Here is an 18,151-nt window from a genome sequence, read left to right as displayed (position 1 = left end):
GTACGAATATCTCTTTAGGCAACTGTAAAGTAGGATTTTCCATGTCATATAAAAAGACATCCCTGTCTAGTCCAACACCCCAGAAACTGTGAAAAATGTACATTCCTGAGGAAAAAGGTTCATGCCTTATAGCCTGCAAGCATGGTTATTCAAAGTTAACTCTTTAAACACAAATTCCGAGCAGCAAAAAAAATCCCCACGTCCCAATTTTTACGGATGCTTTGACATAAGTGAAAAATAAGAGTTTGTGGCATGCATTTAAAAGTGGAAATTTGGGGCAGTGAAATGAAAGCAAAGCTAAACAAGTCCCAGTTTAGAAAATATACCTTTAAGATACTGTGTTGTGCCTGAATTGTGAATAAGCACAGAAAAGTCACTGATCAGAAAACCAGCAATGATCATCTTAAAAGAATATCTTTTTTTAGGCTTTTTTTTTTTTTGAGCCATGATCTAGGAATTTATCTTCAAATACAGAGCTCACTGGCACATCTGAAAAATTAAGATAATTTCTGTCACCCTGTTAAATCTAAATCTGTTTGGTTTTTTTTCCCCCTTTCCATTATGCTGCCCAATTTATTTAGGCCTATCTGGAACACCTCATAAGCCTCCATGAGGCAAACCAAAAAAACCAGGGCAGTGGTTGAGGAAACACATACCAATACAATATTCTGAAGCAGCAAGAAACTCTGAAACTCTGAAATGTGACTCACCAAAAAAGCGTGAAACTTCCCATTTAAATGAGCCATTTATTTTCTTTTTTTAAGTTTAATCTTGAAGCCTTAGTGAACTCATGAAATTACAGCTGTATGAATTAATTGTAAAGAAAGAATAATGCTAGCATTACACCTTAGTGGAGTATCAGATATTGATTAGCTAATTTTAGAGATCTGGGAACAGAAAGTCCTAAATCCTATAGCCAGTAATAACTGTACTACAGTGTCATGAAGAATTGTGTGAACAGGGAGAGCTATTCTATGTATCTGAGCATTAGTGTATGAGAGAAAGGACAAGATCTACAGCTCAAAGATGAATATGAATAAAATAGTGATATGGTTAAAGGTTCTTGCAGTGACTTGCAAAATTAAAATAAAATTTCATTTCCTGTGATAAATGGAAAAGCAACAAAGTGTTCATCTAAAAAAACCCCAACAACTACATTGCTGAGAGATGATTTATCATTCTGTGCATACTTATTTAACTCTAATACTTAGGATATTGTAAGAAGACTTCATAGGAGTCAACAAAAGTCCACACTTCTGTACTTCATTTGGGAAATACGGATTTAGAGAAGATGTTAGAGAAAATTCATACATTCTTCATTAAAGCTGGTAATACTGGACTTCATACTTTGATAAAACTGAATTAAGAGTAGTGCAAATAAGTAAATAGATAAATAAAGACATGATTGCATCAACAGCAATTTTTATACACCATAAAGGTGGAAAAAATATGTTCAAAATATTTCATGAGACATCTTTGTAAAACCTGGAAACAGAGCTAGCTCCAATTGTGTCGAGAATTTACTGGAAGATGATTACCACCCCTGGTAATGAAGTAATCAGTTAAAGAGAAGATCCCCCTTGCCACAGTAAAAAAGCTGGTCCCTTGTAATCTATATGTCAGATGGACTGAGAGATTGGGGGTGAAACTGAAAGATGACAACAAGGCATGAGGCAAAAAGCATGAACAGCAGATGTTTGCACAGCAACAAAAGTAAGTCCTGAAAAAATTTCAAGACATACAAAAAGCATTCTTAACAAGGAGGACTACTATAAGCTGACTGCCATGAAAACACATCTATTTCCACATCTCTCTTCTAAGATTTAGTACCTGATGGGGTATCTGACCTAGTCAAATGACAAGTCCCAGAAGCCTTCTTCTAGTACATCTCCCAAGCATCCTAGCAGAGATGCAAAACCCTAAAGAACTATGGAAATTCCATACAGATTGAAGACAGACTTACAGACATTTAATCTGACTGTAGATCACACTCACAATGCTGTCTTTGTATGTTTATTTATTTTGGTATCTTTTGCTCAAACAGACACACTAATGCAAATGTACATGTAAACAAAATTAATGGCATCTAATTTAATAATTCTTACACCTTTTCAGCAGAAAGAGCAAGAATGAATAACATTTTGAATGACTTAATTCTTTCTAGAAGATTTCCACATACCATGTGATTTGCATGGCAAGCAATTAAAATTGTTCTGAACTGTAACTAAGCGTCACAGTCACATACAGTCCATTCTTCTGGAATAAACAATACTTATTTATGTATTAAAGAAAGACAAGCAATTGGCAAGTCTGCACAAACATCTTTGTACTTACGGTGCCAGGTCGTGGGTATGGAATTCTGCCCTGATATGGAATCAGCTGGTGGTTTGGGCCCTCCTTGTGTGCAAACGGCCCATTGAACACGGTCTGGATGTCGGACAGATGATATACACACACAGCTGAGCCTTTAAATATGGAGCTGGAAGAGAGCAGGAAAAAGTTAGTACTGCAGTTTGCCAACTTTTGTATAGCTTTTCCATCATTTTGCATGGTCCAATGATGAAAGGTACATCTATTATATATAATATATATATATATTATATTTAATACAATTTAATGGTTTTATAGCATGGATTTAATACATTTAAAATCAACTAACCTAGTTTCCCAATATACACCATTACTCCTTAAGACCCAGCACCTTTTGAACAGTGAACTGAAAAAAGAGGGAGGAAGGTACTACCCTGCTGGTGGAATAAGAAATTTCCTAATGTTGAATATAAAAGAAATATAATCTGGCCCCAGTTACATCAGTGGCAAAAATACTGCTGACTTCAGTGAGACAAGAGTTTTATAAACTTTGTTCTGCCAAGCTCAGCACAGGTTTCCAGAAGTCCCTACTAGTATATCAACCACAAGACCTCCATGAGCATCCTAAAATACACAGCTAAAATATTAGTTCATCCAGCACAACGACAATTAGTTAAATTATTACAATCAATCACCAGCTGTTCTAAGCAAAATGAGGACAGGTTGTGGCTGTAAAGGAATTACTCCTATACAGTCCTCAAATCCACCCACAAAACTGGTCTTAACAAATACCCCTTCAAGAGGGTTGAAGTTTGATGCTTCCTGAGAAGAACCCAAGGGGTCATCTATAAGAAGGGCATGTTTTTTCCACCACTCTGGGTTCAGCAATGGTCACAGGTGGTTGCAGGCAACATAAGCCCCAAATGGCCTTCATCACCCTGTGATGAAGGGCACCTAGCAAGTAATTTCCAGAGTGATGTTGAGGCTGACTGCAGTGAATGAACTCCTTTTTTTTTTCTCTCATTACATGTAAAGTTTGAGATATTCATCTAAACAAAGTGGAAACTTCCGTCTAAAATCTGCCTGATGTTACCTGTAGGATGAAGATAATCCAAGCAACTTTCTGCTTTCAATTGAAGAAGAAAAAAATGACCCCAGAAAAAACCTGAAGACATTACACACAGTGTCTAAACAAGTGAAGTGCAATCCACATTGCTCTCAGCTATATAGGCATTAGTAGGAGGAACCTTTTAGATGGATTATGGTATTTGTGGAAATTTTATTAGGTATTAATAGGTTTTAATAAATATATTTGGTATTTCCAGATGTTTTATGTTAGACTTACAGCAGATTATACCACTAAAATTATTTGCTTCAATATTACTTGGTTTCCTTCTGTACAGTTTAGATAAAAAAACTAATAGTTATTATTTGCTGGGATTTTTCTTTCTTGATACTTGTTATGAGTTGGAGGTCTACAGAGATGAAGATAAAAGAACTGTAAAGGAGTAAAAATCCTTATGATTGCTGTATTTATCTAGGTAATACATTCAATCCATACTTGAACAAAGAGAAAGAAAGTATGGACCATGTGGTTCATGGTAACAGAAATGCATGAGTGTAAAAACTTCAATATATAGAGAAATCAGATTGAAAGCCAGGAAAAAGTGAAGTTTTCTCTTTGTTGTCACCTTATATGGTCCTGTGATTCAAACCTCATTTCCACTGCAGAAATGCCAGCAGAATTAGGTAAAAGTGTTTCCAGTTCAGGCATGTTGCATCCACAACCTAATCATAAGTGTGGTTTCACTGCTAAACATAACCTCAGCATTTTCTCTTTCTGTGCAGTAGGAATCATAAAACATAGACAGCACCGGCTGTTTACAAGTTATGGGATTCTTTTTTTCCCAATTAAGTATCATAAAATCATATTTTCCTGGCTGATTCACATATTTGAGAAAGCAGATCCCTGGATCCACATGAAAAAAGACAGAAAAGCGTATCGGGAAAAAGTATTTTTTCATGCCAGGATTTTTTTAATAGAAATTGCCATTAAAAGCAATTATTATTAAAGGAATTATTAGTAATAAGTTAAATAATTTGCTAATTTTATCAAACAAATTAAATTATTTTTTAAAAAGGCAGAAAAGCTCTTTGAAGGTAAGTAATAACAGCTAAGTAATACAGGATAGCATATCAGAGATCAGTCAGCAGTAATTATTTCTAGTCTGTATGCTACCACTATGTGGTGAGGGCAAGGGAAAAGTGAAAAAACTAAGGGTAGAGGCGGCAGAACCTGTTAGTCCACCTGTTGCTCTATCTCAGTGGAGAGTTTCAGCATAGTAAGCCATATCTAGTACTTCCACTGCCCTTGAGAGCTTGGGATCTCAGCTTTCTAAACTGGTGAGTAAATGAATACTACTGACTGATAATGGGGAGCTCAAGTCTGCAAGGAGGTGATCAAATGCCATGTAAGCTTGTCTTTTCATAGCCAACTGAAGCTGCCATGGGTTATTTGCCATCTGTGCAATCATCTGCCAGCTGAGAGACTGGAAATTATTTGTATGAATTCACGTAAGAATTCCCAGTTTGATCCTTCAGGGTGCTGGGTGTCCTTCAGGAGGTGTTAAGTGCTCCCAGATGCCACATAAGTTCACTGCGTTGAAGTCCTTTAGCTTTCTGCTGCTGAATGGTAACAAGTGGCCCTCCATGGAAATGTTTTCCCAGCGCCAGCTGACAGCATGTCTGCTCCAAGTAGCGTAGCTCTAATGTGGATACCAACAGTAACGATACTGAGACTGTTACTCCTGCATGCAAACAATGGTCACAGCAGACAGACAAAATTCCACAGAACAGCCTTGACCACAAGCCATCATTTTCAGCTTTCATATATAAAATTGAGCAGTTCAGCAAGGTAATTTTTTTCAAATCTCCCCATTTACCTTGATGTTGTAAAAATTCCATACACAAGCGTTGTTCTGGGGTTATCTGTCTCCAAAAGAAACACATCCTCTGTAAGAAAGAAAAGGAAAAAGATAAAACGTTTTGAATACTAATAAAAATTTTATTTTCCAGTTTAATTTATGACTTTATTCCTGCCAAAGTCAACAGTAGCATTGTCTTGTGCTTGAATGGGAAAAAGCAGACTTATCATATGAATGGACCATATGCATAAATCCAGCACTTGAACATTTAGAAACAGATTTGGAGATTAACTCCATGCCATCTAGCCTTATGAAGCCAGAAGGCAAAGATTTTCAAATATGTTCAGGATCCAAGTCACACATTTCTCCCTGCTGGATCTTGTTTCAGAAGGTTGTTTAACAGTAGGCAAACGTTTCAACTGAAGTAGGTCAGAGACAAAGAGTTCACACAGATGGATGTAACCGAAAGCAGGACAATTAGGTGTTTTATCGTCCAGTATGCACTTTATATGCCCTCACTAGCTCATTTTCAACATGTAAGAATGACACACAGCTTTGCAGTGAGGACACTGTGAGATGTAAACCTCCCAGCTCCCGCTATGTAGGGATTTAACTGCACTATGCAAAACTACCTACTCACTGAACCGAATTTGCTCACCGTTACCTCTGAATTTTTTTTTTACATTTCAATGAAAAGTACCTTAAATTCTGATAGTTTCTCCTTACAAATATTTTCAATAACTACAATCAAGCTACCTCCTAAACTTATTTTACACCACAGAAGAAGTCTGAACTGTTAGAGCTTTCTCTCTTAGACTATGTTCTTTAGCTGTCTTAATTTTTGTGGCTTCTTCATTTAACCCTCTAAATTTGTAAAATTTTAAATACGTCAATTCTTTTAAATACGTCAATAGCAAAAGACTTCAACATGCAGAACTGGAAGCATTACACTCATCTGCATTATACAGGAAAAGAGAAGCATGTGCTTGCACTCTCCCAGTTTTCTGCATTTTCAGTTGTGGTTGTATTCTCCCTCTTTGCTAGAGGATTGTGCTGGGAGCCCAGGCTAAGAGCGTTGTCTTCTCTTCTGTATGGTCCTACATTTTGTCACACGGAAAACTAAAAGCAGTTATCCTACTGTTTTGTTGAAGAGGAGTGGGCTGGTAAACCAGTCACAGTTCTGAAAGGTAAGTTGCTGTGGCAGTGCTGAGGCACCGGGAACTTCTGAAAGTCAGTCCTCCAAGCACCTTGCGTGTTTGGAGTTACAGCATGTTAGGATCTGTTCCTAGGCCCATCAGGTTCCATCAAAACCTTGAACCAAAGCAAGTACACTGAATAGTTGTAAATATATAAAGTGAAAAAGAATCCAAACCCCATTTGCTATGATGTGAATCAGGAATAATGACAGAGAAAAGAGAGAGAGATTACAGTAGAGAGAAAGTCAGAAACAAATGCAGCCCCAGTGTGGGACCAATTAGCTATATATATTGTTAATATTTATACTAATACACATACAAATCTTCCAGTACCTGAATTTAGAACTATGACTTTGTATATCACAGCTGTGGACAACAAAGAATTTGAAACTTTCTGGAAGTTAATGGAAGGAAACTTAATGGAAGGAAACCCTTGTGACTACTGTATAGATTATTCACTGAATATTGGCAGTGTTTAACGTGTTGAACTGAAAATCTAAGTGTCTGAATGAATCCTGAGAAATTATGTTTATTCATAGTATTATTGCTGGTACCAGTAACAGGATTTGTTAGTATTATCCGGATGTATCAAACTAAGACTTCTGCCCAGTGATCAAAAAAGAAAAAAATGTATTGTGGAAAAGCTGTGTGTTACACAGTGGTATAAGAAAGTTTCATACAGACGTATGTTAAAAACTCTCTACCATAATCCTAACTAGGAGCAAAACAACAATAGACTTCACTTACATACTCCCTTCCAAATATTAATTCCTTAAATATATAATTCCTTTACGTAGTCAAGATTAATTACCCTTATTTCAAAGATAATTGTAATTACCCAGAGAGATTTATGAAGAACTTTTTAATTTCCTGTCATAAAACTGCAAGGGGAATTTTGTCATGAATTTCTAAAAAGCCAAGATTTTACTGTCAACAACTTGACTAAGCTGCTGTACGAACATCAATAATTAAATGTGCACAGGGTGCAAGAGTTAGATAAAAATTTTAAGGGATTTTTTTGCCATACCTAATTCATCGAAGTACGTTTCTGTTCCATCTTCATCCATTACTGAGCACACAAGTCTTGCTTTCAAGAAGGTTGTCCACTTGTTCACAAGACTACGCTGACCACCTGTGTCATTCTGGAAAGAAATATTATTTTCAGAAAAACAAACAAACAAACAATGCAGCTAATGTTTTACTGGGTTTTCCCACATTTTTTAATTTGATTCATCATTCAGACAATCACACTGGTAAATTCAACGTAAAAAATAGATAGGCCTAAACCAAATCCCCTCATCTAACCACTCCAGGTACAGGAAAAACAAGAACAAGTTTTCTAAGCAGACTTTCTGTCCTGGGCTACCAGGCTTGGGAGGGTCAGGCAGTAGATTTTGTGCGGCAACAGCAGCGTGTGTAGATATGATTGGAAAGGACTGTGGAAGTCTATCACTCACTGACACCAAGTGTGGAGATGTCTATGCTATCTCTAAAAGGTCAAATAGTCCTGTCGAGGGATGTTTCTTCCAGATCTGACAGCGGTGTAGATGCATTTGATCTAGTAAGCCATGCTGGCCCATGAAGTGGATGCTCTGAACTCAGTTCAGCAATGATGGCTAGCATGGGTCGAGCTGCTTTTGCACTGTTGCAAGTCCTGCTAGCTTGGTCCAGAGCTGGCTTGGTTACAGCTCGCTCAAGGATCTTTCCATCCTCTCCCTAGTGCAAGGTGGAAACTAACTGCTAAACCAGATGGTGCAGCACAGAAGTGACAGTTACTGCCTGGTTCTGCTGGTGAACACCTTAGGTAAGAGCATCTTCCAAACTGCATAACACAATGTCACCCAAGGAAAGGGAAAAGGGAAACACACAAGCCAGGCCAATATGATGTTGATGAAATGCTGTGCAAGTTCCACTCGTGCTTCTGCAGCTGGTAATCTGTCTTTTCAGGGGACCTATAAGGGATCTTCTGGGGGGGTCCTTCTTGGCACCATCATATAAAAATATTTGACCAGTCTCAAAGGAGTTGATATATAAATATCAAGTAAATAAATATGAGCGGTTCGGATTTATCTTCATTGGCTTTGGGATTCTGCCACTGCAGTTTAAGTCTAAACAGGCTGAGGCCTTTCAGAAATCATCTGGGCTTCATTATAATAGTAACAATAACAAATACAGCTGTAATTGTGTGAAATGTCTTGCAAAATACCCAAAAAGGCCTTTGGGCACCCTCACAAAAATACAGAAAATGAAGATTATAAAAGAGCTCACATGCCTCATCACATTGCCAGAGAAGGAATTTAACACAATCCCAAATACACCCTCACACCCATGCACAACAACATCACAAAGCACCAAATTCTGAAGAAGACCCAGGTTAAAGACAGGGAATACACGAATGCTCAGAATTATCTTCCTGAACCTTTCCAAAAGTAGGAATGAAAAGGCTAGCAGTAATTGTGCATTTATAATTTTCTCTCACGAAAAAAATTCATTTCACCAGAGATATGAATAGCTGCTTCAATCATTTTTCATCTACAGTTGATTACAGATACAAAAAAGGAAATAGAGACAATGAGGAGCGCTGTGATCATGAATGAATTACTGCACACGAGTAGCCATAACTCCTGAATTTAATTTTCCTGTGCATGTTTTTAAAGTTAGACTCATAGATACATTAATGCAAGAACTCAGAAAGGACAGATATTGTAAGAATGAAAACAACGTTTGAAAGTTAAGTCAACCCATTTAAAAGCTTGGCTTTGATACTTCCAATGTGTTTCAAAGATTTTGAGTGTGTGTGTGTGAGAGAGAGAGAGAGAAAGGCTTCACTGTCTTTTAATCCAGCCTTTCTAAGCAAATAATGCACCTCATTTGTTTAAAAGACAGCAAGTTTGGAAATTTAACATCGATAACTATTCTGACTCAGTCAGAGAAATACACAAATCCCTGAATCTCTTAATTTCCATACCATTATAGGTATAGCCAGTTATACATACCATGTTCAGACCCTATCTGTGTGTTTAGTAACAGCTCTTCTTAATCATGAACGTGGAAGCTGAACAGAAAATTTATTTCAAATATAAATCAAAGGCTTTTCAATTATTTAGTCTTTTAGCTTAACATGTCACATGAGTGCTTGTCCCAGCAACCTGGCAAACAAAATAGCTCTTACTGGGCATATTCTCGCAATCATTGAATGAATTTGCTTTGTGCTGCCGCTGTTGTCTGTGAGTCTCTCTTTGAAGAAGAAGTAGATTTTGGCATCGTTGGGGTCAGTGCCATCTGGGATAACATGAGCATCCACAAAAACAGGCTCTGAAATGAAACACCAAAAAGATGAAATCAAAAGATGTATCAGTATAAACGACTAATGATTCAACAGTCACTATCTGCTTCAAGGAAATGCTATGTAATGCATATAGAGGTACTGCTGTGGCAGGTTAAGCTATATGCTCTAGCCTCATGTCTGTATATATCAGATACCACCAGGAAAATTGCTTTTTGCTGGCAGCCTTAAGTTTCTGCATCCTCGCATTTTATCCCACAGCAAATTTTTAGAAAAACGATTAAATGCAGAAGCAGCAGTATTAGAGTACTACAGAGATTCAAAGACTTGGAGGAAGAAAAGGGAAGAATCAGGGGCACTTGAGGAAAGACTAGTTGAGACAAAACATTAAAGTAAGCAGTGGAAAGACTCATTAGGAAAAGAAATAAAGTACACAAATAAGAGCGGACTCATGGATCACAGGAAAGGAAAGCAGGGTATGCCAATGCTTGATCAGCATTTAAGGTCATATCAGAGGCTGATAAATATAATCATGTAAAACACTGCAAAGAAACAGTAGTGAGAGAGCAAAATAATTTATATCCCTAACAGCAAGCATATAACGGACAATTGAGTTGTCCTCAAAAGACCTTTTCCTTTGCCTGAAAGAAGTGGACCGTTTTCCTGCATGAAGGCTGTATCTTTTCAAGGATCATGCAAGATTGTTTCATCCGTTGAAATCCAGTACAAATTTTGAAACGATCCAACACTAAGGTTGGATGTCTGACAGAAAACTCACTTTAGACTGCCACATTTTTCTATTCACATGAGCCCATTCTCAATTCATATAACAAGTATTATGACTCTGGCTCTAAAAGAACATGGAAATAAATTGTGCTTGTCAAGTACCTGTTCTGAGCATATGTAGATTTTCCATAAATTAGGTATTTTAATGTCTCTTTTTCCCTGATTCACTATGGGATGTATGTTTCAGGGTGTGCAGGTAGAGTGCAAGAATGTACAGCGAACGGAAGAAAAGTTTAGAAAGCGGACATAGTTTCCCATTCATACATAACTAAATTTATTCTGATTGCAATCCTATGATTTCACTGTAGTCACAGCCACATAGGAATAACAAAAGTCACCCTAAATCCAGTCAAGACAAACCCCCAGTAACTGTACTTCTACATATGTGAAGGTTTTTTCAAACTGGAACTGCTATGTTAGTTACTTTATAAGCTCTGACATCTATCTCTGCTCAGAGGGTTGACAACCATTTTAATGTTAAAAAGTTTAATTGGAAGGAGTCTTTTTATCAGTAAAGTTAGGGAGATTTTTCACATTGATTTCAGTAAAGCCAAAGGTTAAGTGTTTGCACTCAGAAATTAGTTTTCCTACTGTGTTTCAGTAACCAATTTCTTACCGCTGAAATGAATGGCAATAATTGTCACTAACTTCTCTGATAATGGCACTCTCCTCTACACACCTTTTGAATGCAAGTGTGGCGAGTCTTCTGTGCAGAGGTGGATTAGCCTAAATTAACTGCAGTTGGTAATTAATTATAAAATCTTAGAATCAAGCGCTCTAATTTAAAGCAATGTCTAATGCATTAGAGGTGGAGAAGGCACTTTCCTAGAAGTCATATTGCCTGACCACTTGCCATTTGAAAGGTTTTCATACATTTTCCCTTGAGCAGTCTGGTTCACTCTTAATGCAAAAAAGGCCATCAGGTGGGGTGGCCTAAGAAGTTGGCTCATGCAGTGAACCCTTTACAACTGTCCCTTGTCTACAGTATGTATTTACACACATTTCTTCATGGTTCAGCTTCATAAATTAAATTCAGATAAAAGCTCTTTAAAAGCCAAGCTCTTGATTTTAAACAAAACAAAGCAGAATCTTTGTGAAATCCATTAAAATCTCTGGTAAAACAAAGGCATCTCACCACTCAGCCACTTGGAGTTGTGCTGGTCTGTCCGTACCGCATTCCTCCTGGTCAGACTCCGAAAAATGGCCGCATCTGTCCCCATGAAATCAATATACATTCCTGAAAAAAGCTCTTCATCTGCAAATAATTGAAACAGAGGGGAAAAAAGCAAATGCATTGTTATGGCTTTTGGGAAATCCATATTTACTGATCTATTTTTATTTTAAACTTGTCAGCTCTTTATTCACACAGGAGTCTACACAGATAAATACTGGGTCATGGGAATGGAGTTTCCCTCTGATTTATAAAGATGCAATCTAGAATCATCAGAATTTTCTTAAAGACTCTAGAGAACTGCATAATCAAATGCAACAGCAAAACTGTCTGTGGTGAACCTTCCTTTGATATGAAGTTTAGTTGCTCAGCTTTCACTGCTAAGGATTACTAAGAATTCAGGCTAGTGTTATCAAAAACAATCATATTCATTTTTTTAAGTACGTACTTCAAAAAGCTTTTATTGTTTCAGGAGCAGACAAAAAGACTGGGCTGAATTTATCGCTGGTGTAAACTGGCACAACATCTATTGCAGTCATGGATCAGCGCCAATTTTTACCAACCGTATTGTCAGGGCTGCCCCAGGCAGCCTCAAGCTGACTTCAGTATTGCAGAGGCCAGACAGTCATATTATTGAACTTTACTCAGAGTAATTCGGAGCAACAATTGTCCCCTTTTATGTACTTGATTCTAAGTATAGGGTCATTATGCTCGAACAGAATTAGACACGCAACTCTTACATTAACAGAATTACGAACTTCAGTCCATCAGTCAGCATGTATCTCTGTGTTTGTGTGAGTCTGTATGTGTGCATAAATATATGTATATATAATTATAATTCTAATTACATATACTATCATTTTCTACTCTGTGAATAACCAAGCAATTTCCACTGACTAATGACAATGAAACCCCAGAGTAGAAAACAGTAGCTAAAATAAACTCTTAACTCTCAGAGTGGGAGTGGTGGCTGAATACATTCCAGTACAGCTGGGTCCTTTGATTGATGTTTTTGTCTGAATTCCTGGACTACCCAGAGAGTGTGGTCAAGCTGGCAGGAGTCACAGGTTCAGAAACACTTGAGGCTATTTTTATGCTCTGTGTGTGTGTGCATGTGCGTGTGTGTGCATGTGTGTGTGCGTGCACGAGCATCAATATGGAAGACTATTGGCTCATGAGAGAATTAAAACTCTGGAGATTTTGTTTTTCTGCTGCTGTCTAAAGTCTGAACTGAACCCCTGCGGAGCAGCCAGCAGCCACTCTTCTGCTCTCATCACTCCCAGTGATGACAAGATTCTTACACAGGGGATTTAAACAATGTGTTCTCTGGATGTTTGTGAAGTGTTTACTTCCTGAGCATGTATAGACAGAATGATGTTAGATCTGTGCTGATTTATAACTGATCTGGTGTATTTGCCTCATTGCCTCAATCCATCACAGCTTTATCCTTATTACAAAATAAATTGGCTGAAAGAGATCAGGTTTATGGCTCTCACTAAGCGTTATGTACAGTCCTATGCATATACACATACACACGCACTTCAACAATAGCACTACACCATGTAATTTTAATCCTATTACATATCAATGCTATTAGTTATGCCCTAAGCATTCCTAGTGTCTGCTTGCTAATCATGTCTCAGATGATATCCATCAGCTCCACTTCCTTTTGGTTAAATTCTTAAATTCTGCACAGCACTTGGTCTGCAGAGCACAACTAGTTCACACTACACCTCTGTTACTGGGGGGAATTACTGAGTTGATGAGGTATGTCTGCTTTTATATCTCAGAGCCTTGGTGGGGAGACAGACATGCCTCCTGCACATTAGTTTTGCCAAACTTCTTCAAAGCGCTTTTTTCATTGCTTTGATGCAAAAGTCTCTGTCCAATGGCAAATTGTAATGAGTTCAAATTTGGTTTTATAGTGTCACTTTCCTCTGAAGGGTGAGTCAGATTTCCTGCTGTATTCTAGGTTAGCGATGCCCCAAATTGTCAAGGAATAGCATCTACATTTAGAAATGGTTCTTTTGTTGTGGAAGAGTTAGCCGGTCTGGCAGTATTTCCCATCTTCTGAAGCGAGGGGAAGGAATTCCTCCTGCAGAAGAATGCTCAAAGGAGAGTCCAATACATGGGCTCAGGTACCTTATTATAACTCAAGCTGTGACTTACAAAATCTTCCTCTTTCTGGCATGGATATTGAGGCTGAATTCATTCTATCTTGATGTTTTTGAAGTGACTGGACTTTGTAGTAACAGGGAGAAAGTATAAAGCCCAATCTGTCAGATTCTTTTGAAAAAGAATGTGACCTTTGCAGAATAATTTAAACTTTGTAGATGAATTATGTCATGAAAGATAAGTCAAACCCTAGGGAAGGTGTCTTCAGTTACAGAACTCAGAGATCAAGGAAGATAATGTAAAGTCTATTAAGATGAACAAAGCTGCTATAGACCTATAAAAAACCCAGTTAGCTGTATATTCAGTAATTCAGAAACAATGTACTTTAATGGTGTTTCATAAAAGCTAGAAGGAACAAGGAAAGGAAACTTTATTTTTTTAATGACAGTTGATTCTCTTAATAATACCAGAACAGCAATGAGTAGCACTGGATTAATCCATCACAGACTTCGAACAAACATTTTCTTCTCACAGTGAGTGTCTGTAAACACTGACCAGAGATCACTGATGAGATAAAGGTGTAAGTGCAGCCAAGGTTCAGAGAGGTACGTAGGTAGCATTTACCTGTCTTCTAAAGGTGCTTCAGTTCATACCTCTGTGAATGAAACTACTTGTCCTTTGTACTAAACATATTTACAATGAGGAATAAAAAAAAAAAAAAAGGCAGTTCATGTTTTGAAGAGACCTGTAGGACAGACTAAAGGACACTTGACTTAAGCTCCATGAGACTCAAACTTTAAAAGAAGTATCAGGCACAATATGTAATTTTCATTGATTTCAGTGAAAGCTGAATGGCAGAAACACCGCACATTGTTCCTTTGTAAACCATAGGTGAAATATGCAGTACTTGTGTGCACTAAGTTTTATTTGCTAAGAAAGCCTGAAAAATCTGTGCAGCTGCTGTTCCCTTCATAGCCAAAATTATACCAAGGAGTAGGCACATGTTGAAAAATCAAAGCTTTGGCACTAGAAGTCTGTGGACATGATGTGTACGTGAAATTTTGGGTTACACTAAGTATATATAAAGTGTCTCCTGGAACAAAAAAAAAGAAAAGTTTCTTTTACTGATGACTTAGGTTGCACAAAGGGTACGCCCCCTTTGAGTTTTCAGTTAGGTGTGCAACAGACACTGCAGTCATTCTTTGTATGTGGTATGTCTCACAGTCACTGAGTACAGTTGCCACCAATTTTCAAAAATATTTGAGGTCTGTCAGTTGTATCACTTTCTGGTCTTTGAGATGGAAGAAAATTGCAAAACTGGTTGGGTATAAAGCCAGCTGAAGAATGAAGAGCCTTGCAATAGCTGGTGGGCTCTACAGCAGAGATGACAACAAAAATGAAATTCAAAGTAACTGAAGTCTTCAGGCTTTTTTTCCCTGGCTACTCTGAGATTTTACAAATAATTAAATGAGACACAATGTCTAGGATGAATAAGGTCAGAAACTGTTCAAACATAAAATGCTAGACAGGGTAATGTAAAGTTGAAACTAATCCTGGGAAAAAATGTGTAAGCTGGAAAAGGGACAACCTTTTGTTTTCTGTTTCTCTCTCTCTTCCTTTCAGCAGCTTATTTCTGCATTTCGTTTGTACACCCACCTTTAAATCCATGCAAACCTTGAAACAAGGATGGACCCAACCTTTGTGCCCATCAGCCAGACAAATGGTACTGCTCCTTGGAGGCTGAATTCTATAATCAGCTTGTTTCAGGCATCCTGTCAATACACACTACGCATGATCATACCGGTTTAGACCTCAGCAACTTGGAGTATCTTTACTTACTGATCATAACTGACACCGTGTTCACATTAGGGTTGAAAGAACAGCGTCCTTTTCCTGATTCACACTTGGAGTCGATCTTGAAGATTTGTTCCTGCAACGTAAATTTTTGTGTCACTTCTCATTTCAGAAACCATCAGACATAAAGTGATTTTTACGGTTGGCCATTTCCAGCATTAACAATGCTCAGCACTGCTGCACACTTTTACTGTACTACCAACAGTTCAGCTTTCCTATTCGTAATTTCATCATCTTTTGTGACGACTTTTTCATTGGTACCCAGTTATTTTCAAGACTCTTGTTATAAATTCAAGACATTGCAACAAATTTTCCCTCTAGTTCAGTTAAGCTTTGCAGAGGTTGATTGATCTCTGCAATAACGTCTGTGGAGATTAGTTCTGTAGTTTTGAAGTTATTTACTATTTATTTGCTGAATACAAGGTGATACACTCATATAGGACATTACCATAAAGCTACTAGAGTTATATATATTAAATAAAAATCTCTAATGACAACTGTCATTTGGTGATAGTATAAATCATATGCTCTTTAGTGAGTGACCAGACCTCCAAAAATCCCCCAAATCATACTTATTTTCTGCATTACTACCTCTTGGATTATGTGTAGAGCTCCAATTCCATAGTAATTGACGATTTATCAATATCTCTTGCCATAGCCTGAAATATCTTGGAAATTTTTTTGCTGTTTAGGAATCTTGGTATGAGGATTTGTTTATATTTAATGATTTATGAATAGGTAATACATTTGGCAAAACAGATGCAACCTGGACTACGGTTTGAAATACAAACATCTTGAATATTTTTAGAAAATTCACCCATCTTGGTGCACCTCTGCACTTCTTGGTTCCCAGAAACACTGAGGAGCCCAGCATGCTGAGCAAGAAATGACTCAGGCCCAAGTCCACTCCTTAAAAACTGCAGTCAGTGATAGCAGAGACATTGATCCATAAGACATCAACTCACATACCACTGTGTACCAAACAAACAGCTTGTTCCTAGCTTCCTATAACAAATCAGACACAGAAAAAAACCCACCCAAACTTCAAAACATTTCTGTTTTAATAGAAAAAGCTAGCTGACAAAAATTCCTAAGAAAAGCTTTTGCGATGTAGATGCCAACGCGTTAGTTATCCAACTAAGGACAGCAACCCTTTATACTCCCTTTAACAACTAACATAAATCACAGTGGAATGGGGATGCCACACATATCACTGAGCAGCCATTTGGCAACAGCAAATTGGAGACTCCACCAACCTGAAATGCTCAGCTGCAGCAGGAAATTTTCATATCTGTTATCCCCTATCTCTTTCCCCCCTCTTCTGTTTTGCCTAATCACAGAGATCTTATCTATTGTTTCAGTAATAAGCTTTCTAAACAATGTTAAAACATAAGTATGAAGTTTCTAACGCAATCTTGGGTTTTTTTGTTGTTTTATTTCTAGATTAGCATGCAGCCTGACGTTAATTCATATTTAGTATATTATACCACTATTTACCAATTCAAAAATGCCCATTATTGCACTATTAAACCGCCTCTTGATTTTCATATATATTAAACTACTTTTTAGTCTATAATTAATTCACATAGTGATTACGTCTCCTTCTGTTTGCATTTACTTTGACATTAGAATATATTTAGGTGACTAAGAGAGTCATTACCAAAGACTGAAGTATCAAGTGTGCCAAGCAAGAAAATTAATTAATTTTTAACCTCTGTTTCAGGGAAAGGGCAATATTCGGCTTCATCAATGAAACCGCCTTTTTTGTGAGATTATGTGGAACCCTGGAGACAAAAGAGCAAAACAAGCCCAGTTCTTATGATTGTTGGATATGACTCTTACTGTCAGGCTTTGTAGCTTCTAGAGAAAAACAGATGTGCTTTCTAAAATACTCATTTTGCACGTGCAAAACCAGCCTTCTGTGCATGGAAAACTGTACTAAATTAAAGGTGAAATGATAAAAGCAGAGAAAAAGATGAGTTCTCACTAGTTCCACCAGCACTACATAGTTCTTCATTCTGCTCTACTAATTAGTCATGCACTGATACATGCAATGAGTTCAGAAGGAAATGCTTGGGTTTAAACTGTTTTGCTATTGTTGGCCTGTACAGTAATGGCTTTGAGCATGCGATGCCTACAGTCCAGTGTCTGACAGACTCCAGACGTCTGAAACAGCAGTTTATTTAATCAATTGATTATATGCATGCAGCTATACAGACAGGCTAAGTGAAGCCAGTTCTGCTCTTCCAAGACATGTATCTTTATTTTTAACTTAAGAAATTTAACATCTTGCATCATCTGGAGATGTCATTTCCTGCCCTCCTACTCCCCCCCCAAGTCTCATTTACAAAAAGCCTAAAATAATAAGATTCAGAGTTCTCTGGACTACAGTACTACTACTTAAGCTGATAAAGGAATATTGCATTAATTAGATACTTATGAGATCATTTCCATGTTTTAAATAATTTGTCAAGAAATGGGATAATGCTGAGGAAAGCTGACCTCTGCT

General features: G+C 37.5%; 1 protein-coding gene across 1 annotated transcript in view; it reads right to left on the bottom strand.

Moving 5' to 3' along the window:
• SEMA3C (semaphorin 3C) overlaps positions 1-18,151 on the bottom strand; it is a 122,717-nt gene that overhangs the window by 28,289 nt on the left and 76,277 nt on the right. The window contains exons 6-11 of the mRNA XM_040596334.1: positions 15,628-15,718; positions 11,638-11,757; positions 9,603-9,745; positions 7,458-7,572; positions 5,253-5,322; positions 2,335-2,479 (exon numbers count right to left, since the gene is read on the bottom strand). Of these exons, the coding sequence (XP_040452268.1) occupies positions 2,335-2,479; positions 5,253-5,322; positions 7,458-7,572; positions 9,603-9,745; positions 11,638-11,757; positions 15,628-15,718 (684 nt within the window). The remainder of the gene's footprint in view (positions 1-2,334; positions 2,480-5,252; positions 5,323-7,457; positions 7,573-9,602; positions 9,746-11,637; positions 11,758-15,627; positions 15,719-18,151) is intronic.

This window comes from Falco naumanni, chromosome 5 (assembly GCF_017639655.2).
Source record: "Falco naumanni isolate bFalNau1 chromosome 5, bFalNau1.pat, whole genome shotgun sequence".
Taxonomy (NCBI): Eukaryota; Metazoa; Chordata; class Aves; order Falconiformes; family Falconidae; genus Falco; species Falco naumanni.
The sequence above is the reverse complement of the archived record's forward strand: the minus strand, read 5'-3'. Positions and strand labels throughout refer to the sequence as shown.